General features: G+C 55.8%; 9 protein-coding genes across 9 annotated transcripts; 4 read left to right on the top strand and 5 right to left on the bottom strand.

Annotated features, from left to right (window-relative positions):
• Positions 1-573: 573 nt before the first annotated feature.
• On the top strand, positions 574-1284 carry MFIFM68171_02638 (RRM domain-containing protein; the record flags this gene model as incomplete). The annotated part of the gene is made up of 1 exon (XM_071058060.1): positions 574-1284. The coding sequence occupies one exon, from the start codon at positions 574-576 to the stop codon at positions 1282-1284; it is 711 nt and encodes a 236-aa protein (XP_070914161.1).
• Positions 1285-4751: 3467 nt separating this feature from the next.
• MFIFM68171_02637 (Rhodopsin domain-containing protein) lies at positions 4752-6345 on the bottom strand (the record flags this gene model as incomplete). The annotated part of the gene is made up of 4 exons (XM_071058059.1): positions 4752-5277; positions 5391-5587; positions 5681-6094; positions 6175-6345. The coding sequence occupies 4 exons, from the start codon at positions 6343-6345 to the stop codon at positions 4752-4754; spliced, it is 1308 nt and encodes a 435-aa protein (XP_070914160.1).
• A 1035-nt stretch (positions 6346-7380) lies between these two features.
• MFIFM68171_02636 (uncharacterized protein) lies at positions 7381-8316 on the bottom strand (the record flags this gene model as incomplete). The annotated part of the gene is made up of 2 exons (XM_071058058.1): positions 7381-7819; positions 7904-8316. The coding sequence occupies 2 exons, from the start codon at positions 8314-8316 to the stop codon at positions 7381-7383; spliced, it is 852 nt and encodes a 283-aa protein (XP_070914159.1).
• A 1027-nt stretch (positions 8317-9343) lies between these two features.
• MFIFM68171_02635 (uncharacterized protein) lies at positions 9344-9673 on the top strand (the record flags this gene model as incomplete). Its single annotated transcript, XM_071058057.1, has 1 exon — positions 9344-9673. The coding sequence occupies one exon, from the start codon at positions 9344-9346 to the stop codon at positions 9671-9673; it is 330 nt and encodes a 109-aa protein (XP_070914158.1).
• A 2722-nt stretch (positions 9674-12395) lies between these two features.
• MFIFM68171_02634 (Acetyltransferase (GNAT) domain-containing protein) lies at positions 12396-12983 on the top strand (the record flags this gene model as incomplete). The annotated part of the gene is made up of 1 exon (XM_071058056.1): positions 12396-12983. The coding sequence occupies one exon, from the start codon at positions 12396-12398 to the stop codon at positions 12981-12983; it is 588 nt and encodes a 195-aa protein (XP_070914157.1).
• Positions 12984-13556: 573 nt separating this feature from the next.
• MFIFM68171_02633 (uncharacterized protein) lies at positions 13557-13943 on the bottom strand (the record flags this gene model as incomplete). Its single annotated transcript, XM_071058055.1, has 1 exon — positions 13557-13943. One exon carries the CDS (start codon positions 13941-13943, stop codon positions 13557-13559), a length of 387 nt encoding a protein of 128 aa, XP_070914156.1.
• A 1828-nt stretch (positions 13944-15771) lies between these two features.
• On the top strand, positions 15772-17752 carry MFIFM68171_02632 (uncharacterized protein; the record flags this gene model as incomplete). Its single annotated transcript, XM_071058054.1, has 9 exons — positions 15772-15892; positions 15951-16037; positions 16111-16435; positions 16494-16629; positions 16672-16829; positions 16896-16971; positions 17070-17209; positions 17288-17367; positions 17430-17752. The coding sequence occupies 9 exons, from the start codon at positions 15772-15774 to the stop codon at positions 17750-17752; spliced, it is 1446 nt and encodes a 481-aa protein (XP_070914155.1).
• A 574-nt stretch (positions 17753-18326) lies between these two features.
• On the bottom strand, positions 18327-19104 carry MFIFM68171_02631 (Cellobiose dehydrogenase cytochrome domain-containing protein; the record flags this gene model as incomplete). The annotated part of the gene is made up of 3 exons (XM_071058053.1): positions 18327-18645; positions 18712-18994; positions 19056-19104. The coding sequence occupies 3 exons, from the start codon at positions 19102-19104 to the stop codon at positions 18327-18329; spliced, it is 651 nt and encodes a 216-aa protein (XP_070914154.1).
• A 2506-nt stretch (positions 19105-21610) lies between these two features.
• Positions 21611-23012, bottom strand: MFIFM68171_02630 (uncharacterized protein; the record flags this gene model as incomplete). Its single annotated transcript, XM_071058052.1, has 2 exons — positions 21611-22452; positions 22514-23012. The coding sequence occupies 2 exons, from the start codon at positions 23010-23012 to the stop codon at positions 21611-21613; spliced, it is 1341 nt and encodes a 446-aa protein (XP_070914153.1).
• Positions 23013-23446: the final 434 nt, after the last annotated feature.

Raw genomic sequence — 23446 nt, 5'->3', positions numbered from 1 at the left:
AGCCGGCGGCCCTCCTGCTTTCGCTGTCCAGCATAGCCAGCCCCCAGTGCCTGTTCCCGACTTCGGAATCAAGGAAAGCGGAGTCACGATGCCCAGTTCCATTGGTGGGGCTCACGGTCACCATATGCTCGGCGCCATCACGTCAGCCGCTGTAAGTGACCCATTCATATCGTGAGCAGTTACTAGTTGTTCTCCCGTCCCTCTCCGTTCCCTTCAGTACAGAGTAGCTCACCATGTCTGTGTATACAGCACTTGACTCCCTGGAACCTAGGGTACCAGCCTGCCGAGCATGGTTTCATCAGTCCATCTGCAGTAAGTTACCGGGAGCAACTGTTACCTTTCCTACTGCCGATGCCGATTTACTAACAATTCCGGTGCTTACAGCCCTCTGCATCCTCTTACCGTCACACTCACGACAATCTAGCTGTTTCAGGTCCAAACTACCTAACTCAGAACGATTCAAACGTTCAAACCGGTCACCAGTTGCGACCCCATCCGAAGCCCGCCGCCGCTCCTGGCGCATCTACAGATATAGTGCAACATGCCCAAGGGCCTACTGGGTCCTTCCAGCCTATGGACATGGTGTCATCAGCCGTTCGGCGAAGGCGTGAGCGCCCTACTAGGAGGGAGATCGCGAGGCGAGTGGCGGCGGGGTGCTCACCTAACTATATGGGTAATATCGCGTTGCGAAGCAACCGACCTGCCAACATCCCCGACGAGCTGAACTGCTCGCTCTGGATCACCGGGCTCCCGCCTAACGTCACGGTGGGGGAGCTTCTTGCCGCCATCCGCAACGTTGGCAAAGTCTACGCCACCGTCGTGAATCCGCCCGACGGCCGCCACCCGTTCTCGGCAGCGAAAGTCACCTTTTTCACCCCGACCGCGGCCCAGACGCTCCTCGCCCAGTGCAACGGCCCGGATAAGCGCGGCCTGATTGTTGGTAACTGTCGTGCCAGGGTGCGGTACAATAGAAATGCAGTTGAGCAGCCCGAATGGGTCCCCGAAGACCACACACGGGCGATAATCGTCTCCGGGCCGCCGGACATCATCAACATTGAGTTCCTCATGGATTACTTCCGGCGCCGCTTCGACTTCCAGCTTGAAAGCATCGACGTCTTGGCCGCTGGTCATTCCATCAACGTCCTTGAATGGCGCTTCGGCAGCTATCGTGCCCAAGCAAACAGCGCGTGGAAGGCCCTCACGGGAGACGCCATTTTCAAAAGGGAATATCCGGGGGTTAACGTTCGCTTTGTACATGACCCTTGCGATGCCAGGAACCATTAGTCGCAAGGGCCGTAGACAAAGTGACAGGTCGGGGCTGGGGACGCCACGAGTTAACCGCTGCTGTGTTTCCAATGAGGATGGGCCTAGAAATGATGAGAGAACATCGAAATTCCTACCCAAAATCCAGCTACCTCTACATTTTACGATCCTCATCCGAGGCGAAATTCTACATCTTGAAGATGAGGCACTTTGATGCCCTCGTCAACTCTTACTGTATCATTTTGGTTGGGTCACTTCACCCTTGTCTTCTTACGAGGCCTTATACCTATCACGCGACACTGAAAGGGGCGAGCTCAGCTGGGCTTCACATTACCCATAGTAGGTAAACCGGGATTCTGTTACTCTTGCTGGGACGATTGGCACGACGGATGGCGGTTTGCTTGGCATCGTTGGCTTGGTCGGCATCGTTGACCCGCCGCATGGAAAGTCATCGACCTGGATCTCGTGGAGGGCAGCGGTCCTTTGAGCAAGGCCCTTCGTGTCTAGTCAAGGAATCCACCGATTGCGATGTGTTAAGGTTTCCAGTCAATTTATTGATTCATTTTCTAGACTACGGTCCTGAGGTACGGAGGTTGCAAATTCCCTATACCGCGTGATCCTTATTGTTTAGCATGCCATGGTAAGGAGCGCGTGCCTGAAGGCATTGTTGGGTTCGTCAGCGTTGTTCGAGAGTGATGGGTATGGATGCCATCGTTTACATGGCGGTAGGTTGGAGGCAGTTTCAAGCTTTGAGTCAACTACCGTTTTCCAACCACCCATTTTCAGCGACTGAATCGAATCGCAATTTGCCAGAGATACTTTTCGCTCATTGCCAGACAACCAAGCAGCCCAGTCTTTTGCAAGACATGGAACCCATGCACAGAGCAACATTGCCTACATAGGAAGAGCTGGCCGATGCGGTTGCCCACCCAGGTAGCTTCTTACCTAGGACTCGGGCGCACCTCTTCTACAGCCAATATTATCTTTCATTTCATTTCATTTCTTGTGGGCGTCTCATCTCAATCAATCTGCCTTAGCCCATCCTGATCGCGTTATTACCGGGGCATAGGCCAGCTGGTTTCCTCGTCATGGGTTCCCCAGGTCCACCGCGGCACGGTCCGCCGGCGGCGACGGGGTTGACCGATGGAGTCGCACGGCGCACAAGAACAACACAGCGAAGAGCGCGCGGTCGCCAGGGAAGGGAGTCGAGAAATCCTTAGACACCAAGTTTCATAATCTAGTCTTCCGCTATCTTGCTCCATAGCCGTAAGGAGCCGATTTAGCGACCGCCCGAGACTGACTCTTGCACAAGATTTTTTTTTTTTTTTGTCCTAGTCTCGACTGAAGTTTGGTGAGCCAGGCGCGTTGATGAACCAACTAAGCCCAAATTGAACGGGGATTGAAGATTGTAGGGTGCAGAGTTGGCCCCAGACCCCTTCTCTCCCCCTTACTCCGGAGACCAACGAACCTGGATTCTGGGACGGATCACTGATATTGCCATTACATGCAGGGCCTGCAGGCAGAGACAGGGTTCCGTAGTCGGCGCGCGGGGGGACAGCCTGAACCAATACCCATTCCCCCTTGCCCAATTCCTCTCTTGCTCAGCGCTTCTCGTGTGGCGGAGAAGCCGGTGCGTACTGTACCTTTCTGACCCGGCAACTTTGGCACGGGAGAGCAGACACCGGGCTCACCCCCCTGCCCAATCAGAGAAATTACGGCCGTCTTCAAACTGTTGCGTGACGTTGGTGATCCTTACAGCATTCGGGCTTTTCCCTTTCGGGCTGCTGGGTCCCAGCCCCTGCGGTCCAAATGCACGACACTGAACCTTGAGGGTTTAAAGCATGGAATATTGTCATCTTCCTCCTTCGAGATCGGCAAGGTTCAGTTGCACTTGGATGGTTCGTGTAACTTCCTGCTGATCGGGCGTTTCTTCTCGGCGTGTTACCCCTCCTTTTCCCTTTTTCTGGGAAGAGATCTTGTCCATCTCTGTTCACCACTGCGCCGATTCCAGGCTGGGGATAGGCCACGGTCTGTGCAGACGATCAGATCGTTCATTCGTCTCTTCCGCCGTCTGTTGTCAGACCGGTTTGTGCGACGACCCACCGGCATTTGTATATTGCCCCCTGCACCGGCTGGCTGGCTGGGCCGCTTGAGCGGTGGATTGGTGGGTTGCGTTTGCCATGGAATGTTCCGCTGAGGGACAAATGGGGACACCCAAGGCCTGCATCGGCATGGCGCCGGCACTCGAGTCGCTCTCAGCGCAAAACGCCAAATTGTTTTGTTGTCACACGCTATTGTAGCCATCGCCTTGTTTTAGTCCAGCCACGATCCACATCCTACCTACCCAAAGTTCACCGGGTCATGGACGACAAAACAGCCTGCAGTCAGCTTCCCTCGTGCTGTGTCTGAGCCAAGAAACCGGACCAAGCTTTCTGTGTTCCCGGTGAACAAGCGCAGCGAACGCCGCTGGCGCGCCTGGATCCTTCACTGCCCCGCGGTAGCGTCCTGGAATCGTCCGTCGCGAGAGGTCTGACCGCCTGCGTCCAAACATACGTTTTCTCCCCGGGGGTAGCTCATGAACCGGACAAGCAACTCTGGTAGCACGCATTCCTCGGGACGCCAGAAACTGTTGGTTCCCAAGGTTACTTTATAGGGAGATAAGTCTGCCACCAACGGGTCGCAATCCTGAGAGGGCAAGACAAGGAGCGCATTGGCGATTCTCGAGGCCAAGGGAGTCAGAGGGGAAAACCGGGGCTCTTGATCCCGGGGATGCATGCCGGACCACAGTCACACCCCGGTCTACTGCGTCCTGCCGCATCTTTCGAGCACGCACAGCCGACCCCAGAGCCGGGGGTGCCCTTGTCACAGAGGAAACCGGGGGAGCCATCGAAAACGTCAAGGTGTGCCTTTACCCAAAACGCTTGACGATGCAACAGAAGGGTTCCAGAGGGCGGGGCGAGCTGAGAGGGAAACTGGGTTTTTACGCCACAGGCCTGCCTCGTTCTTGGCGCAATCCGCACCGGTCAAGGGTACTTGTACGAGATCAGGTGCTTCAGGCTCGGGGGGGCGCCCTGGCCGCGTTTATTGGACAACCAGGATTGTCTGTTCTCTGGATCGAGCAATCGCAAACCCCCCCTCGAGGATTCAGCGTCCCAAAGTTCCAGCCGTGGGGGGGGAAAAGAAAGAGGAGAGACGACGAACCTTGATTGCCCTTGCATTACTAACGCTTGGAACTTATTTGCACAAAACATTGCGAGATGCGAGGTCAAAGTTATATGCAGTACAACCCCAAAAGGAGGATCCTGTTTTGAGGAAGCTGGAAAAACCAGGAAACCTAACCCACCAGCTAATTCCTCGAGATGGGACGGAAACGTCCATATCCGAAACCCACCAAACCCCCACCCCCCGCACAACCCCCTTAACACCGCTCGTAATACAGCATAGTATGTACAGTGCAACAGTAGTAAAAGCAAATCCACAGGCTCCGTTCAAACAATATCCTCGTCCCGGCCCCTCCGCTTGTGTTTCGGCTCCGTCCGGACCGACACGGTGGTCTCCTTCTGGATCCCGAAGCCGCCACCACCGCCCTCAGCGCGTTCCAAGCTCGGCCGGGACCTGTCGCCGGCCGCGGCGGCCTTGATGGCCGTCTTGAAGTAGACGGTGGCGTCGCTGGTGGGCGAGCCCGGGTTGTCAAAGTCGCGCAGGGAGGTGCGGCTGGGCTTCATGATGGGCATCTCGCTGCTCTCGACGCTGTCCGTCTCGTGGATGCTGGCGGCGGCGAAGCGCTTGGTGTCGTCGTTCGCACTGCCGCCGCCGCCGGTACCGCGTTGCGACCGCATCGACGACAGCTGGTGGCTGTTGAGGTGCTCGCTGTAACCCCGCGACCGCGTCTCGTTTTGCTTGAAGTAGCCGGACCGCGAGACGGCCGTCGACCGGTGCGTCGAGATGAGGCCCCATCGGCGCAGGAACCGCTCAAAGAGCTGCTTGAGACAGGGGATGCAGGCTGCGATGATGCTGGAGAGAGCAGGCCCAGTTGGCTTTGGTTAGCGGATCTGCCGGCATGTCTTGTGTGTTTTCTTTAATAATAATAATGATAACAATAATAAAAACTCCTAAGTAGTACTCACGCCAACTGCATCTCGAGCATGCTCCATGTCGTGATGCCAATCGTGTCCGTGAGCGTGTCGCCCGTCTTGCCGTAGCTCTCGACCATGAATGTCTTGGCAATGGAGGCGCTGGTGGCGAAGATACCGAGGCCCATGACAAAAGCGAGGACGATCTTCTCTCGAAGCGGCCGCTGGATGTGGATGATGAAGGTGATGGGCTAAAGCGGATTCGCTCAGGTGTTAGCTAAAGTAACTAGTACTAGTAGTGCTCTAGGGAGCTCCCTCGATGTCGAAGTAGAGCCGCCACATACCGCGAGACTCAGGATCAGGTCCGTCACGATGGTGAAAGCCGAGTTGACGTAGATGGACGTCTGGCCGATCTTGGGATCCATGCACACGGCGTTGGGGTCGCTGTGATCCCACACGGCCCATAACGGCTTGCACAGCGAGAACTGAAAGGCGTTGGTGTTGATGGCCGTGAGCACGACGAAGACCATGATCCCGTACATGCTCCACACCCACGCGCGGCGATCACGTTGGATCCGGAGCAGCATCCAGGCGATGCTCATCTTGGAGAAGGCGAGGCTCCAAGGGAACGTGGGCTGGCTGAGGAAGAGCCATTTCTCGGCTTCTACTTCCTGGTCGTCCGGAACATAGAAATTGTGCCGTCCCACGCCGTAGCTGACGGCGACCATCAAGAAGGCATACGAGATCAAGTCGAAGATCTTTGGGCGGTTGCGGTGATTGATTAGCGCCCCGGATGCAGAAATTATTAAATCATGAGGAGGGAGAAGACTTGTCTTACAACTCCGAGGGTGATAAAGTAATCATCCAGGTAGAGACGAAGGTTCGGCCTGGATCGAGTCCAGATTCGGGCGCCATAGAGGGTGAATGAGACGAGGTGTAGTGCCGACGTGACGCCCACGAGGAGTGGTGCCTGGGAGACGTCAGGGCCGGGTGGACCTGACGACGCCATCGTCAAGGCACAGGCAAGATCAGCGCTGACTCGATGACTTGCTGAAGGGCAGGATGTCGATCCCAGTGTGTGAGCCCAGCACCTTCGAGCCTGGATTGCTGGAGTGAGAGCAAGGGGACCTGTGGGAGCCCGATCGCCGGGGTGGAGCAAGGCCGAACGATCAAGATATATCTCGAGGGATGCCCCGATCTCAGTCTTCCGGGGTCCCCCGGTAGTGGGCGTCCCGGATCTTGGCTTTGCACTACCCTCGAGATGTTGGGTGTCGATATTTCATCCCCTCGTCTCGGGTCGGTGCGACGCATGCATGATGTTTGCGAGCGATGGCGGACAGAAGAGATGCAGGCAGGGGCAGCATCCATGGTCTAAAGTAAAAAGCGACGGGAACTCCCCTTGGGAGCGTAGCGGCGACAGGGCGGAAGCCTGGTGGCGTGCTCCCTGTCCTTCTGGGGTGGCCCCCAAGGATTCACTTCCTTCTGAACCGTGGGCAGTTTGGCTAAGGAACGGCTGTGCCTCTCGTCTGCGCATCTTGCTTTCGGAGCAGGCCAGGAACGATAAAATGCAGCCAGCGCCAGGCTTGCAGGGCCCGCCCCGACAAGGGCCCCGACAGGAAGAAAGCCAGTGGCGCGCCTGAGCGCGTGTTGTCCTGTACACTACGAACGCCATTCTCGATTCTGTTTGCTAAGCAAGAACCAGCCGTCTTCATCCTGGATCCGCCAAGCTTGGTTGGGACTTACAGTACGGTTATTGGTTAAGGGGAACCTGAGAGCTGCATCCGCACTGAAATTGAGTTCTGACAGCCCAAGCACGCGCTCGGGAGATCAGCACAAACACACTACATCGCGTGTACGTATGTACTGTAGTAGAGTGACTCTGCAGGGTGGCCGCCCTCATTTTCTCGCTTGCACATAAGTAATTGGACGCTTCTGTCGTGCGACAGTCTCCCGCCCAACAGAGTCTCAGACAGGGCTTCACGGTTGGCCGATGGCCCGCCGCCCGCGAGCTCGAGCCCCAAGCCCGATTGCAGCACTTTTTCCGTTACCGGCCTGGCGCCCCCGGAATCCCTGTCCCGTTCATGCCGCACCCGGCGTTCTCGCAAGTCGTCACGGTATGGATGTATCGAATCTGGCCGCCCTCGATCCGGAAAAAGTGACTGTCGGGCATGGCTTTCTCTGGGACCGACCTGTCCAGGCCAGGGAAGCCCAGGTAAATGGCCACAGCCCCCATCTCCTCGTCGACCACGTAACGCCGGTTCGTCACCGTGAGAGTGGAGGGAAGCCCGAGACCACAAGTGTTATTGCCGGATCCGCGGGTATCTGTGTAGGCACCGCCTTCGAGGCGTGCGCAGGGGGTGCCAAAAGGCACAGGGAAGCTGGCATTATTGAAGCGGTGGAAATAGGCGTCCCCGGCTGCTTGAATGACCTCTCTAGTGTCGCGCTTTTCGGGAGGGATGGGGTCCCAGTTCTCTAAAGAGTTCCTAGTTGTCTCCTCAGACCTCGCGCTGGCCGAAAAAAAAAAAAAAAAAAAAAAAAGAAGATGAAGAAGAAGAAGGAAGACGTACCAGTGCAGATAGCCCGTGGCGTTGAAAAGCCAGTCGCCGGGCTTGGTGGCAATGGTCTCGATCAGGCTGGCCTTGTTGTCCGTGAACACCATGCGGGTGCCAATCACGTAGGGCTTGGCCGGGTCCGTGACGATGAGCTCGGTGAAGGTCGCACAGAGGGTCGTGTCGTGGATGCTCCGGTTGTGGTCGATCTTCATTGGCTGCGCCAACACACCGGTCGTGATATCGACGGTCTGGTCACTCTCAGTGTAGTTGAGGTTGTCAGCAGCGAGGGCAGTCAGGGTCGCTGGCATGCCTTCGGCCTGCGCTGCCACGTACTTGGCGGTGGCATCGACCAGAAAGGAATGGCTGCACTGAGCGCTAGCCTGGTAAAGGAATGCAGCGCCCCCCAGGAGGATCAACTGGAGCTTCATGGTTGAAGCAATGATCGGTGGCTTCATGAGAGAGTCGGCTGAGGTCCCCGAGTGCTCATCGTGGGCGTCATTACCTACTTATCTACCTAAATAGCTGCACAATTGTCGCCACAGCTTCTGCATTTAGAACTGCCGTCCGTCTAGTCGCCATCGTTAACCAAGCATTCGGGGTGCGATGGTGGTTGTCCAATTGCACGACTCTCGGGTTATTGCCCGGCGGCAGTTGTGCAATTTCGGCAGATTGGGAGTCTTGAGGGGCGTTGGCAGCTTCTTGGGAGACTGACAGTACTTTGCATAGGTAGGGAGGCAAGGTACTGTACTGTACCTGGGTGCCGACAACCTGGAAAGATGCTGTGCTAAGGCGATGGATAAGGTAACCTACTCGTAGGAACCTCTGGTGGATCGCTGGCAACGGCCAGTGACCAGCGACGAAACACCCACCCCTCTTTAAATACCAAGTCATCAATAGCCGACCACGGCTCGAAACCCGCGCTTTTGCCAATTTATTCTCTGTAAAGAAATGCTTCCCTTTGCATCATAGCTCTGCACTGATCCAGCACAATTATCGGCACAGCAAATCTTGAAGCTGGGTACTGAACAAACAGGTGAGCAAATCGCCAGGACACAAACCCGATATCTTACTTCTCGTCTCTGCTATGCATAGTACGGTGCTCAGGCTGTACCTCCTATCTTTTTGCGGGCCGCCTATTCTGCTAGAACAGCAATTCAATATCGACGTCCCCGACGACCTCCCATTCCTCCGTCCCTACCTCCGCCCCAGCCCCCGCCCCCTCCTTTCCCCTTTCCTTTTCCCCCTCCATTTCCCTTCCCCTTCCCCTTCCCCCATGGCGGACCACCACCACCGCCGCCACCTCCCCCTCCGCCTCCTTGCCATGGGGGCCCTCCACCCCAGCTATCGTCCTGGGTCGGAGTTGGCGGCCGGGTCGTGACAGTGACTGTCACCGCGCCGGGGGTGCTGGAGGGCAGGTTCGGGCCCCGGACGGTAGTGCTCCGCGTGGGAACAGGCATGGGGAAGGTCCCAGTGACGCGCGTGGTTATAACGAGCGTTGGACGTTTGGAGGTTGAAGTCGGGCGAGGGAGCTGTGTCACGCGTGTCGTTACGACGACAACCGGCGGGTTGCTGGACGACGACGGGAGCTTGGGGAGTTCAGTGAGCCTGGTGGGGATTACGCTGCGGGATGAGGTTGCTGGCGCCGGGCCTGTTGCCACGCCTGTCGAGACCCCGGCCGCGGCCGAGCTTGCTGGCGACGTTGTGGGCGCAGGCAGCGTTGTTACCGCGGTGGAGATGGCACCAGTCGCGCTGCTCGGCGTCGATGGTGGGTTTTCCAAGCTGTAGGCCACGGCATCAAAGACCCCTTTTGGTATCTTCGCAGCACTGAAATCGCGCGCGAACACGCCCCGTCCGTCGTGGATACCGAAAGAGCTGGTGTTGCTGCTGGGTGAGTTTACTGCCCGAGCACTCTTGGCCCAGGCTAAGTTATTGACGCCATTTGGGTCCAGAGATCCGCCCTCCCATTGACTACAGCCGCGGCACAGAACGTCGAGCTGCCAGTGTGTCGCATTCGTCGTCGTTGTCGGCAGAACCGCATAGGAGGCTCCATCATAAGCACTGGGCACGACACGACGGCTGTTGTTTGACATTTTTAGCTCCGTGTATGATGCTGAAAAAAATCCTAAGCTTGACTCACGTGCTGAAACGCGAAGAGACTACTGCACTATCACCATTCGGCCATCCCACCGTCAGGGGATTGTTGTTCATGTTGCCGCCCCACGCAATGCCCGCCCAACCCGCCTTAGCGATTGGCGCAACGATTTGTAGGAGGACATCGAAAGGCGCCGTGGAGACATCCGGGATGGCAATGCGGTAGACAACGTCGCTTGCGGGCTCTCTGAACTCGGAGAAGCAGATTTGGGTCCCTCCTGGGCAGTACCTGGCGGTGGTGGCTTGTCTCTTTGACGGCTCAACACGACCAGCCGAGGCTGGCCATGCTTGGCTGCTGCCAAGGGCAAGCAGCACAATATTCCTCAGTCCCATTTTCAACGGGTTTGGTTGCCGAGTTACAGGACGCCGTGCCCTACCAATAAGCACCTACACTCCATGGACAATTTGGAAATCAGGAAGGTTCCCGGGTTTTATACACCTCAACGGTTCTCCCAGGCCACCGGGTAGATCATCTATCCTTCTTTGGCTGTCTATGCTTTAATGCAAATCTTGCGGGCAAGGGAAACGCTCAATCCGGGGATTGCAAAATGAAATCTACCGTGCCTCATAGGCTCCAGAGCAATTCGGCCGTAGTCTGGCAACGGAAACCGCTCGCTACTGAGCATTAGCTGGGGAAGTCCGGACGAGGCAATGAGGAAGCTAACCCGGAGAGGTCCAAAACTTAGGAACGAAGTCGACTTCGCCGATGCCATTGCAATCTGGGTAAAAGCGGCTCGGGCAATAGACGCGGCAACGAGGTTAAACCGGTGGATTGATCCAGCACGCGTACCGGGCCAATACGGAGATCCGACACCTGTGTAACCAAAACAATTGTCTTGAAGATAGGAAGAAGACTCGGATCCGGTAAGGCCTAGGGTCTCGGTATGCGGTACTAGTATCCTTGGGTCGATGATGTTTTCTTTCGATATGCTAAAAAGGCAACAATCCATGCCTGACGCCCAGACGCATGCAAAACTCCTTTGTGCCAAGTGGTTCTGTCGCTTCCCAGCCCCCCTGGCAACAAAGGGGGTTGATTAGGAACACAATCGATCAGTATTCTGTGCCAACATAAGAGCCAAATTACACTCAAAAAAAAGTCGCTCTCAGCGTCTTCAGATTTCAATTCTCGGCATGCCGCGTAGTCGGAGTTGATCCTTGGTGATTATTTTACAAAAAGTGCAGAAAATCCCACAATCCCCGATATGGATAGGATGGAATCTCATCAACACGTTTGCCCGGTCCCCATACCTCCCCGCACCTCTTCCCTTGGATTTTCCAAGGGGAAACAGAGAGCCGGCCGACGTGTGCCAAAGCAAGAACCTGTTGCGGGTGAGCCAGAGCCCGAAGTAGGGGCTGCTGTAGACGATGAGGGAAAAGCCTTCGAGCACATAGACTCGGAACCTGGAAGTTCTCGCAAAACTCGGGCTTGTAATAAACGCGACCATTATGCTTGCTTGCTCCTAATTCTAGGACCGTTCTCCGGTCCATGGACAGGTGTTAAAGCTCTGGTTCAGAAAATCGAGGCCGCGCGGTCCGATAAAACTGCTGATTCTGATCGGGTAACCGGGGCCGAAATGGTAAGACGGCACCTGTCTACTGCTAGCGCCGCTAGCAGCTCGTTACGTTCGTTACACCTGAGAAACGCGGCAGGGCAGCCCGAGGTGGTCCGTTCCCTGGCAATGGAGCCTCTGAAGGCGAAGATATTCTGCTTTAAGAGGGCTGATACAGACGTTAGGGACAGAGGGTCGACACAGCCGTCGATGCCTCGTGGCGTTGCAACAACCGAGCTCGCACAGCGGAATAGCCCGATGGAGAGATTTTTGATTACGGAGACCGCTTAGCACTCACATGCGGACTACCAAGACGAAAGCTCTCAAGGGAGGCGAGGTGGCTTACTTAACCCGTCGAAGCTAATAGATTTTGACAGGAATAGACGGTTTACTAAGAGATTCATGAACCGAGTGAGAGACAGAAGGTCTCTACGAAGCCTACCGCTGGATAGTTGTATTTTCCTACCTTACTCTTCTATTACTCCCTGAACTTGCACTTTTTACCTTCCTGCTTCGGGTACTGCATCCTGGCATTTTCCGGACTTGACTTCCAAGGCTGGCTTACATGCCGGGGCACCAATGCAAGCTGTGATTTGACCGGCAGCACATGGATGTGGCCCAACCTGATATGTAAATCCGAGGCCCCACTCAAATCCCTCTGGCGGAGGGTTGGTGACTCATTTTGACTCTGACATACCGTACTTAATTAATACTTAGTAGTCGCGATACCCGTTCGCAAACACCACAACCGGCAGAATCGAACAAAATCTCGAAGCTCCGAATCGCCGCCCCGCCAGCAAAGGAAAATGACGTCCGGCGCCACCCCAGCATCGACGCAACCATCACATCCTCCTCTCCAGCAACCGGCTCTTCCAAAAAGCTACACTCTACGCTCCGGCTATCCCTCCATCCCGGACTACCTCCGCCTGCGCGCCGTCTCGGGGCTCTCTCCCAAGACCGCCGCGCAGGCGGCCCCGGTGGCTAGCGGCAGCTGGTACGGCTGCTACGTCACTTTCACGGGGGCGGACGCGGAAACCGACAAGACGACTACTAGTAGTACTAGTAGTACTCCAACTACCGACGGTACCACCACCGCCGCCGTGGCCGTTCGCGGGTCCGAGGAAACAGTCGCCATGGGCCGCGTCATCGGCGACGGCGGGTGGTACTTCCACATCGCCGACATGGCGGTCGTGCCGGCGCACCAGCGCAAGGGCCTGGGCGAGGCCGTGCTGAAGCACCTGGTCGCCCACATCCGGGCCAACGCGCCCCCCCGGCCGTACATCACGCTGCTCGCCGACGAGCCCGGGCGGCGGCTGTACGCGAGGAACGGGTTCGTGGAGACGATGCCCGGCTCGTTGGGCATGATGTTGCCGATGGAGGGCGGTGCTGATTAACTGACTAATCAATTAAGTCGTGGTGACGTCCGGGGGAGGAAAAAAAAAAAAAAAAAAGAGAGAGAGAGAGGGACGGGAAACGGTTGCTCATGGTTGTTTAAAGGCCATCTAACCCGTGTTAGTAGGTTGGCGAGGCATGCATTTGCTATGTCATAAGGTAGTCAAGAAGAAGCTAAGAAGAAACCTGCGGATTTCTGGGACGGAACTGCACACGCTCAGCAGGCAGAGTCCTGAGACAACCTCCTGTCAAATAAGATATACCTCCCACGCCTAGACTGACTGACCGCATAAGCTGCCCCGTTCATAACACTGCGGCCATTCCATGTGACGGCTTTGCCGTTTCCTGCTGGATGATATCACCGGAATTTTGTTGATGCTGGGGAAATAGCACTTGGGCCGGCAACGGGAATCGGGTTGTAGAGTGACGAGCAATAAGCGGAAAGAGGGTACCGTACTCGTAAAGCGTGGACTGGTCTAACTCTTAACAAGATGAGCACAAAGACAGGGAAGGGTGTGTCTTAAATATCGCCCAACGGGGGACCTGCATCCCCAGCGGCCATTTAACTCCGCGCATCAGTTCCTTCCCCTCGACTTTGTCTCTGTTGACTGTTCACTCGAAGGGGCCGTGGGCTTAAATGAAATTTCTAGCTTGTCGATGAGCTTGTGCTGCTTCTTGACATCGTGGTCTCTGCGCCGCATCTCCTTTTCCCTATCCGTACCGTCCGTCTTCGGCGTGTTGACTTGTTCAAAGGACTCGGCGTCGGATGTCTCCTCATCGCTGCCGGCCAGGGAGCGGGCGTCCGACGGACTGGCGATGCCGCTGCGGTAACTCTTGGTGCTGGCAAGCGAGCGATAGTCTTGCACACGAGAGGCCGGCCCGAGCGGGACGTTGGAGGAGCCGGAAAAGGCGTGGGCGGCGGCAGCGGTCAAGGCTCGTGTCCCCGCGGATGCTGCTGCCATAGCTTTCGAAGCTGCTCGAGTTGTAAGAAGCACCAGATCGCTTACTGCTTTGAGAGCGTTAGCTTTCGAACCGGATTTCTTGTCGGGGTTCGCCATGGTTCTCATTTATGGGTGTTTTGGGTGTTATGATGTTGTAGGCGCTCCAGTGGTGTTACTAAATAGGTACTATTGAGCAAGACTTGTGGCCGGATGTAGAGAGCGGATCGGGTTTGCTGTTGTAAAGAACAAAACCATAACCTAAAAATGGCACTTTGGGACGCACGAGTTCCTGAGTGAAATGGGTTCTAGGACGGACTTGCTTTTTTGTCTGTCGTCTGACCGAGCATCTCAAGGCGTGACAGATTCGCAAAGGCTGGCTGTTCCGTCGGTACTTGTTCTGAGGCACTAGGCACTGCCCTTTTGTTCTCGGAAATATTGTACTTGCTGCTCCAACATATCTATCTTCAACCCATCTCTTCCATCTTTTCATTCATCCCTTGATCCGCAACTCCCAACACCAGCTGGTTTGGCTCTTGTGACCGCTTACACGCGGTAATAAAATCAACCAGGGCTAGTACCGTTCTAGTGCGCTTCCAAGCAAAATCGAAAGGTGTACGTTCAAGCTCCTTCGAGGTGGCGCGACGATTGAAGTCCAAGAGAGAGTGTAAGTTTGGGCCCAGCAATACGGTGTGCAATATAAGGTACCTTGCCCTGTGAATCACACTGATTTTCTGAACAAGGTAGATGGCTGCAGGTAAGTAAAAAACGGAGCGCCAGTTGGGCCTCAGCCTAGAGAAATTACAGGTGGTTTCGGACTGAGGATCGAAAAAGGAGTGGGCCGAGTGGAGCGTGAAAGGCGAGGAGGGAATACAAAATACACAAACGCAAATAAGAACTTAACGGAGCTTTAGACAGGAAGCATGCAATAGAGCCAGCCGCTTCAAGTTTCTCTCACTCTGATTGCGCTGCACTGGCCGCGTACCGCGCTGGATCTAGTTAACGTCTACCGCACCCCGGTGCAAGTGTTGGCTTACCTTTGTTGAGACTTGTTAGCAATAACGCCTGTTTGCCGTATTGCAAGGTACGGACGACATCGAGACGAATGGCTAAATCCGAGGCTATCCGCAGCTGATTACTTGTCCTGTATAATCACGGTTGTCAATGCCAGATGCTCTTGTCCGTGCCAGGCCGATTACTACTAGTAGTATCACATAATTATGTAGTCCTGGTCCCTGGATCCTTGCAGTCATTGTACAATGCAAGCTCGTCGTGGTGCTCGCCATCGTTTGTGGCGTCTTGGCCATTACTTGTTTTGATTCAGCCACGAAATTATTCCCGACAGTGGTGAATTGCAGAGCTCAGAGCTTAATAGTAATTTAGCAGGTGGGCACGTATGTTTACTCGACGCACACTTTGATATAGAGCAACGCGTAACATTCGACGCGACCCCTGAGAAACGAAGAAGAAAAAGAAAGGTGCTGTAGCTGAATCTGCGCGGTTGCACAGCGAACCCCTCATTAGAGAAAGGGTGCAGTTGGGGGAGATCCCTTACAAGTTCAGATATGTATATATTTAGCCTGGAGCGTACTATGAGACTCAGATACTACGCAGAATGCTACCGCCATTCCGCAACGGGAATGGACGTTGCTGTGAGGCAAACCAAGGGGTTTCGCTGCGGGCACGCGGTACAACCCTCCCTCCCACTTTCTAAACCCAGTGTAACATCGCCCCCAGACGACGTCGGTATTTCGGCTCGTAAGTAATTATTGGATTATTCGCGCCTTTCTTTTCTTCTCTATCGACGAGCTCTTCAATCGATCAGTCCGTCTTCCGCTTAGATAGCTGCGCGATGCGCTGCTGTCGGTTGCCGTCGGGTTTAATCGCCGCACTCGTGCTGGGGTGCGCGGCTCGCGCAGCGCTCCAAGATGTGCCGGCGCTCGAGAACTTCCTCCGCATCGATGGCGCGAAAGGTTCGTTACTATGGACCCCGTGCAAACCGTACACCGCCCTCGATTCTGACCAGAGCAGCCACTGTACTGGGTAGCTATGTCTACGTTGACGGCGGAGAGATCTCACAGCTGGGACGTGAGGAGGGTGACCGCGGAACTAACAGAGGTGAGAGACTGCTGTGCCTGCCAGCTCGGCTTGGGAATCGCCGATCCTGGTCAGATTTGTCGGCTTTAATTAGTGAATTCCAAGCTCTCCATCGACATATCCAAATCCTGGACCGCCATCGACGTGGAGACCAGAACGATCCCAAACCCAGGACCCAAGAAAGTCAATGTTGTTCTATGGACAGACAGCGAGACGGGCGTCTTCTACTCGTGGGGGGGGGGGGGGGGGGGGGGCAAGTGGGTGTTTGGCAGCGACATGGCTGAGACGGAGCTCTGGAGGTCTACGGCCGATGGCAGCGGAGGCGGGATGTGGTCGGTCCAGCCCTCGGAAAATCCAGGTCGTTTCAACAGCTTGCATCCCACGGAATTTGGCGCATTTGCAAGCGCGCACGACCTGGGGTTCGTCATCGGGGGGGTGGCCAGCGGGTGGACCGAATTCGCCCGAGCCGCCACGCAGGCCATCCCGGCATGTTGGAGTTCAATATGAGGACAAAGCGTTGGCAGAACGGGACCACGGGGTTAGCCCCTTCGACACCCTGGCTGGGGCTTCAGCCCAGTACGTTCCTGCGTACGGGCCGAACGGCCTGGTCATGGTCATGGGCGGACACGTCCCTTCAGCGGTTGGAAATCCGTAGACAGCCTCGTCGCCGCCCGTCAGTTTTGAGAACGTGACCTTCTTCGATCCCCAAACCAAGCGGAGCCACTGGCTGGTGACCACTGGTAGCATTCCCCCTTCGCCGCGGTCCCACTTTTGCACTGCCGGGTTTCAGAACTCAGAAGGCGGCTACGACATGTAAGAGTCTTTCCGGCCGTGTTATCGATGCCCTCTCGGCTCTCGCAGAAACTGATGGAGCCCAAGCTTCCTGTTGGCTGGGTTAAACCAGCGCGACCGTATCTACTATGAAGACGCTTACATCCTGAGCCTACCGGGATTCGTATGGATCAGTCTCCCGGACCCGCCAGGAGGCCCTTGGTCAGGGGCCGCCTGCGTGCCCGTGGGCAACCGCCAGGTGCTGAACTACGGCGGCGTCAGAGGAAACTGGAGAAGCCCGGGTCCGAGTCCGCGCGGTCTGCTCTATTTGATATGACGGCCGTGGAGTGGAAACATTCGTACGACTCCAACGCTGCCGCGTATGACTCGCCCGATGTGGTGAAGGAATGGTACCGCAACGGGTACGAGGACTGAGCCAACCACCCACTGTGCGTCTCGGGAATACTCCAACTGGCAGTCTGCCGAAAAAAAACATTAAGGTCGCTGGCCACGGTCCAATGGTCTTCAGATGAAGTGCGGCGGATGTTCGCACCAGCTGTTACAAGCACTGCTGCTGGTGGTATGTGTCGGCCCCAAGATCTTTAGAACTTGAGGGCTGCGCTAATTAATTGACTGCCGAAGAAGGCACGTCCACACCCACGTCCACATCACCCACGTCCACACCTAACAGTCCAGCACCCGGAGTGACCGAGTCTGGTAACGGTCCAGTTGGCGCCATAGTCGGAAGAGTTGTGGGCGGCGTCGCCGGCTTGGCCGCCGTCGCTGTTGTTGCCTGGCTGTTGATTAGGCGGACGACACGTACAGTGGGAGGACACCAAGACTTGCGCCAAGGCAATGATGCCCCCGACCTCTCTCCGAACCTCGGTCGGTTCAAGCGGGGTTTAGTCGAGGTCGACGGCAGCAACGGCTACGTTGAGCTGGTAGCAATGGAGTCGTCCCACTAGCCGCCGACTGCGCCGGTCGAGTTGGATGTGACCCACCCGCCGGTCGAGTTGGAAGTGACCTACCATAGATGAGCGCCAAAAGGCAGTACAATGGGGTAATTAGTTATCCTTAGGGGATAAAAGAAAGAAAGAAAAAAAAAAAAAAAAAAAAAAAAAAAGGGAGGAGGGGGTGGGGGGGGGTTGTGGTGGTAATTTGAACATTTGGGTGATCCCGCAAGTGAATTTCGGAGGTGGTGTAGTAGATAGTTTGGGCGAGAGGGGATTGTAAACGGGACAGTTCAATGGTACAACGTGGGGTGGAAACGAAGAGCAAAACTTCTGTTGTTGGCTTCGTCCTAACCTCGGCGCAGTATTTACTGGCCCTCGAGAAAAAAAAAATATGCACACAAGCACTTCCAGCACATGCGTTCCCTGCTGTCTATACGTGCACCGATCCATCCCCGTCCGCCAACTGAGTCGCTCCCGATAATCCTCCTACGGCACCCCCAACTCAGCCCCGGCTCAGACCCGGCTCAAGCCCGGCTCGGCTACTTAAGGTATATACAGTTTGGCCGTCATTGTTACGGGGCAGTTCTCACGATGTGAGCCTCGCCACAGTCGACTCGAAGTTCGGGTTCGCGGCCTGAGTGAAGTCGTGCGACCAGTAACCATGGACTTCGTGGATGGGAATGCTTGACGAGGGGCTGCTGGGGCTCGAAGGTCTGGATGGCGAGTACGCAAAGGCCAGCCGGTTTCCTCCCCTGGGGCTGAGGTAGCGTGTTGAGCCGTTGCTATCCCACGAGGTGCATCCCTTGCAAAGTGCCGTGACTTGCCAGTGGGTCGAGTTGGACTTGGTGCCGGCCCTGATCATGGTGTACTGAGCGCCCGTCCAGGGCTGTGGCATCACGTGGCCACTTTGCGGAGAAGAATGTCAGTCTTTGGCCGAGGCAGTCATGAGTCTTGGCCATCGGTGCACTTACCTGGCCATACGAGACGACAAGATGACGTTGTTGCTGTAGTCCCTCCAGGCGACTAGAAGGGGATTCCGGGGCATGGCGCCACCCCAGGCGAGGCCAGCCCAGCCCACATCGTTCGGAACGACGAGCTGGACGACTGCGTCGTACGAAGTGTAGCTCTGGACGTTGTCGGGTATCGCGACACGGAATGTGATGCCGCGCCCATCGGCCTTGTACAGCCGGAAGTCGGACGAGAAGACGAGTCCGGTATCGGGGTCCTGATAGATGGCGTTGGCGGCGGCAGCTGCTACAACCGCGTTAGCATGCGCCGTCCCGGACGCTGGCCAACCAACGCGGGGGACACCTGCCGGTCCTAAACAGGGCTGCGAAGAGCCCGACCCATAGAGTCCACAACATGGCGTTCAACGTCGTCAACTGTGGTAGTCTGCGCGTCAGCCCAGGAACAAAAGCTGATCCTGCTCTTCTTTGTTCTCTGCAACTGCCATTGCCGAGGGAGGATCAAAGGGCCGGGACCTACGTGGCGTTACTGGTAGAGACGCGGTAAGGCGTGAACTTGGCGACAAGAGGGAGTTGTACGTGTGAGCGACAGCGGGGACCCAGAGCGACAAGACCAGCTTTTTAGATAACCCGATTGCGGGAAAAAATGAAGCTGACCAAGACGGCCGAGATATGGGGAACAAATGTACGGTCCGCCATGATTTAAATATAGCGGGCGACTCTTTTGGTGTCGGCATCTACAAATCCCTGACGCACCACGCTGATCCCAGGGGCGGAGCTCGCACGGAGGCAAATGTTGGAAGGCGACGATGGCCAAGAGAAACAATGTATGCCCGTTGGACGGGTGTAATCGCGTGACGCCATATCTTTGGCTACTGTTAATCTAATCCAGGGTCGGAGAATGTTCTTCCTCGACGCCACGCCCCCCACCTGTGCACAAGGACGAGGCCTGGTCGGTGGTTGTAACTTGTAGCAGGGCAGGGGTCGGCATATTGAAGTTCTAGGGACTCGGGGTGCGGGGGAGAGCATGGCCAGCGTCTTTCTCCTTCCCAAGACGGGGCTTCCATTTTAACCGTCCATATTGGCCAGCCGTGCAGTCGAGACATCCCAGCGGCCACGCTCCGAAGGTTAAATGGCCCCGATATATTAAAAGTCGTCGTGCTATAGCCTCCCAGAGCCGCAAATCCGAACTGGGAACGGGGGCAGGCAGGCCCAACTCTTGATTGCGTAAGCGCTGCCACGAGAAAGGGGGTTGCACGTAATTCAGGCCAGTGTGACGCTGTTCCTCAACCATCCATAACCTTGGACTTGCACATGCGAGCCTCCCATTTCCACGACTGCGACCTTGGGCCCCACCCCTGTCGAATGGCGGGTATTGGAATTTGCACCCGGCGAGGCAATACTAATTCCTCCAAGGTCAGTGGCTAGAGTTAAGCCGACGTACCATCAAACGCCCCTGAGAGGTCCTGGATGCCACAGCACAGCTTGCCCACCAATATCTTCTGTTCATTTATGGCCCCCCTCCCCACCCTAGATCCAGCCTCCAGTGGCCACTACGAACCAGCAATACCCGACTCGTCGTGCATGAGGCACGATGCTTCCAGAACGTCCGCTTCTCACCAAACGCCGCCCAGTCGAGTTCCATATTCCGGGTTCACACCTCTTGGCCTGTTAATATCGCAAGCCACGGCCATGTGGTAGTGGCGAGGCTGCTCGCCTCCCTTCGCCGACTCGGCGCCCGGAACTTTGCCCTATTCCGATGCTCTCAGATAGTAGCAGTACTATGGTTACCGTCGCGAATGCACACCGAGTTCTCATTGCCAGGTCTTGTCTGTGTAAACAGACTCTCCTCCTATCCCCGGCCCCTCCTTCGACCCCTCTTCCCGTAGGCACATTATGTTTCCAAGGAGGAAATTCGGAAGTAATCACTCCTGGTGTCAAGTGTTTCTTTTCCCCCGCTAGAGATGCGACAGAGCCGGTGAAATTCTGGACCTGCCGTGTCACAACAACTGGGAATTATGGCATCAAGCATGGGCTCCAGAGTGGTACTGGTTAACAGCCAGGAACCTCGGTGAGATGTAACCCCATTTCAGCATCAAAGACGTCACTTTCTTGTCATCGATACCAGAATCGGCTGAGCTCTCTGCCACGTGCTGCTGTCAACCCTCTGTGCCGCAGCAATATAGACATGGTCGGACGGGAGAGCCTACGAAGTTGACCATCACAGTATCCGCAACAGACAAACCAGTGGGTCACCGGCGTGGCTCGATACCGGGGCCCCATGGTTGGTCCACGGTGACCAGCCGCTTGGTCTTACTGGCCACTCCACTTGAGCCACCAACGCGCTGAGAAAGAGGACTTAACACTGCCACATACACACGCCGCCGCGACAGGAACACGATATATGAACCACAACATTACTACCGAGATGTGTTCGTTGATGTAGACCCTTGTTAGTAGCCATTACGTGTTGGCTTCCCTTGCAAACATGCGCTTTCTGGGGTTTATGTAGACACGGGTTAACCGGACTCTTGAAGATGCGAGTCTAAATGGGTCAAGCAGAAATGCTGAGGCAGTAAAACTAAAGCCGCGGTTGTTACGACGGACGAATGCAGTATATGCGCACCTAAATGAGGGAGACCACGGGGTTTGAGAGGGGTTTGGAGCATTCAACGGCTGCGTGACAGCCAACAGAACGGTTAATGGAGAGTGTAGCATTTATTTTTTTCGTTACACGGCCGTCAGTTATGAAAGAACTAAAGAAGAATTGAAGTTATTAAGAGAGATGGGGAAAGAAAGAAAGAAAGAAAGAAAAAAAAAAGAAGGAAAAAAAAAGTGAGAAAAAAAGGGAAGTAAAAGAGATACCCTTCTATTTGTGCTTCCTTTTCTTGTTGATCGCTTCCTGTCACACCGCCGCCTCGTCTAGCTCCTCCGCCTCGTCTAGCTCCTCCGCCTCGTCTAGCTCCTCCGCCTCGTCTAGCTCCTCCGCCTCGTCTAGCTCCTCCGCCTCGTCTAGCTCCTCCGCCTCGTCTGTCTCCTCGGCCTCATCTATCTCCTCCGCCCCGTCTTTTTCGGGCCCCCCCAAGCCACCCGGTCCTGCATGTTCCAGACCAATTGCCTCTTCTTCTCGAGGACGAGCCTGGAGCCGACGTTGGTGGCAAGCCTCCTTGAATGGAGGCCATATCCACTCCTCGGCTTCCTCTCCGCCAAAGGTCCAGGGAGTCACGACCGTCATGGGAGCGCGCATTGTGAAATCCTCGTCGTAGCTCATTCCATCGTCGCCACTGAACACCAACATGGGGTCGCTGACGAGTTGCACCGGTGGTGTCTGCCCGCCGGGCCGCTTGTCCGGGATTTCCCAGGGGTTATATGTACACATGGATTCTCCATCGAAGGGAAAACCCCAGAGCTCGTCGCTGCCGATCGGGGTGAATCGGACGGAGAAGCGTCCGTTCATCAGGTACATGTTGTGGAAATAGAACTGTGCCGTCAGCGCATCTCTGAGAAGCGCCTTCATGCGTCCACCGGCGGTATTGATCGGGTGGTTGAGGGTCAGATTCGGGAGTTTGCCTTCGTCGGCGACGAGCTGACGGAGAGATTGTTGGAAATGAGCCTCCAGGTCGGCTGGCATAACGGGTTCCCCCAAGCTAAGGCCTCGACGCACGAGATTCTCGGTCAAGCGACTCCAGCACCAGAACCTGGCGCGGTCCCCTAAATTGCCAAAGACGCTTGGATAAGTACGCATGACTGGTTGGCAGGATGAAGCGTCAGCGTGGCATTCTGTAGGGGCCGGAGACAGGGCACCTACGGTTCAAATCCCGGCGGAGGGTTCGAACATGTTCCCAGATCGGCGAGCTATATTTGACGAGAGCGTCGGCGTGGGTAGTGCCTCCGGAGAAGGAGAACAGGTTGTCGTCGAGATAATGCCAGATCCAAGTCCGTACAAGGGCCTCGCGGTGTGCGACAAATTCCGAGTCCCAGAGCTGTCTAGCAACGGGGGACCACTGGCTGAGTCTCTCTTGGGTTTCTGGGTTCAGCGAATCCCAAGGCAAAAGGCCTAGATCCTGGATGCACGTTGCCTGGCCTTTCACCTCAAGTGTCAGGGACTCCCAAACCCTGTCCCTGATGAAGCGGTCTGCGGTTGGCCCGTTAACGTAGGTATCGATGATCAAGTGCTGCTGAATCCAATTCCGGCCGCGCCTGCAGCATAGCGCAATACAGTCGTCATGGGGAGTAACGGAGGCCCGGAACCTGTCGGCTAGTGTGCCTGAGTTGGGCGGGGACTTGATGGGCTTGTCGAGAGGCATGACGCTGAGCTAGGTTGTGGGAATTGACAATGTAGTTTGAATGAGGCGAGCTCCAAGGGAAACGGAACCATGGGACTGTAGACGATTAAGAGGTGCCTTGACGGCAAATTTTCCTGGAGTGAAGGGTGACGGGTGGCCAAAGGAGAGCACTTGGCTTTGAACCCTGCTCTTTGTTTGCTTCCATGCGCCTGGGTTAACTGCGGTTTGCAATCCGAAAAGAAGTGAGAAATAAATTACCCAAAGTCTTCTTTATGGAATACCAATGAAAGCCCGTTTGCAACGTGCTCACCGCTCTTTCTTGTCGCACAGTGTCCGCGCCTGTCATGTTGCGTCTCATACGGGCAGAAATACCGCAGCGGTTTGTCGGTTTGTTTGATAGTATTCACCTGGGTTGCAAACAGAGAGGCCCGGTCACCCAACATTGTATATAGGAG

This window comes from Madurella fahalii (genome assembly GCF_045866475.1).
Source record: "Madurella fahalii IFM 68171 DNA, scaffold_1, whole genome shotgun sequence".
Classification (NCBI taxonomy): Eukaryota; Fungi; Ascomycota; class Sordariomycetes; order Sordariales; genus Madurella; species Madurella fahalii.
Note: the sequence above shows the minus strand (reverse complement) of the source record. Positions and strands in the feature narration are given on the sequence as shown.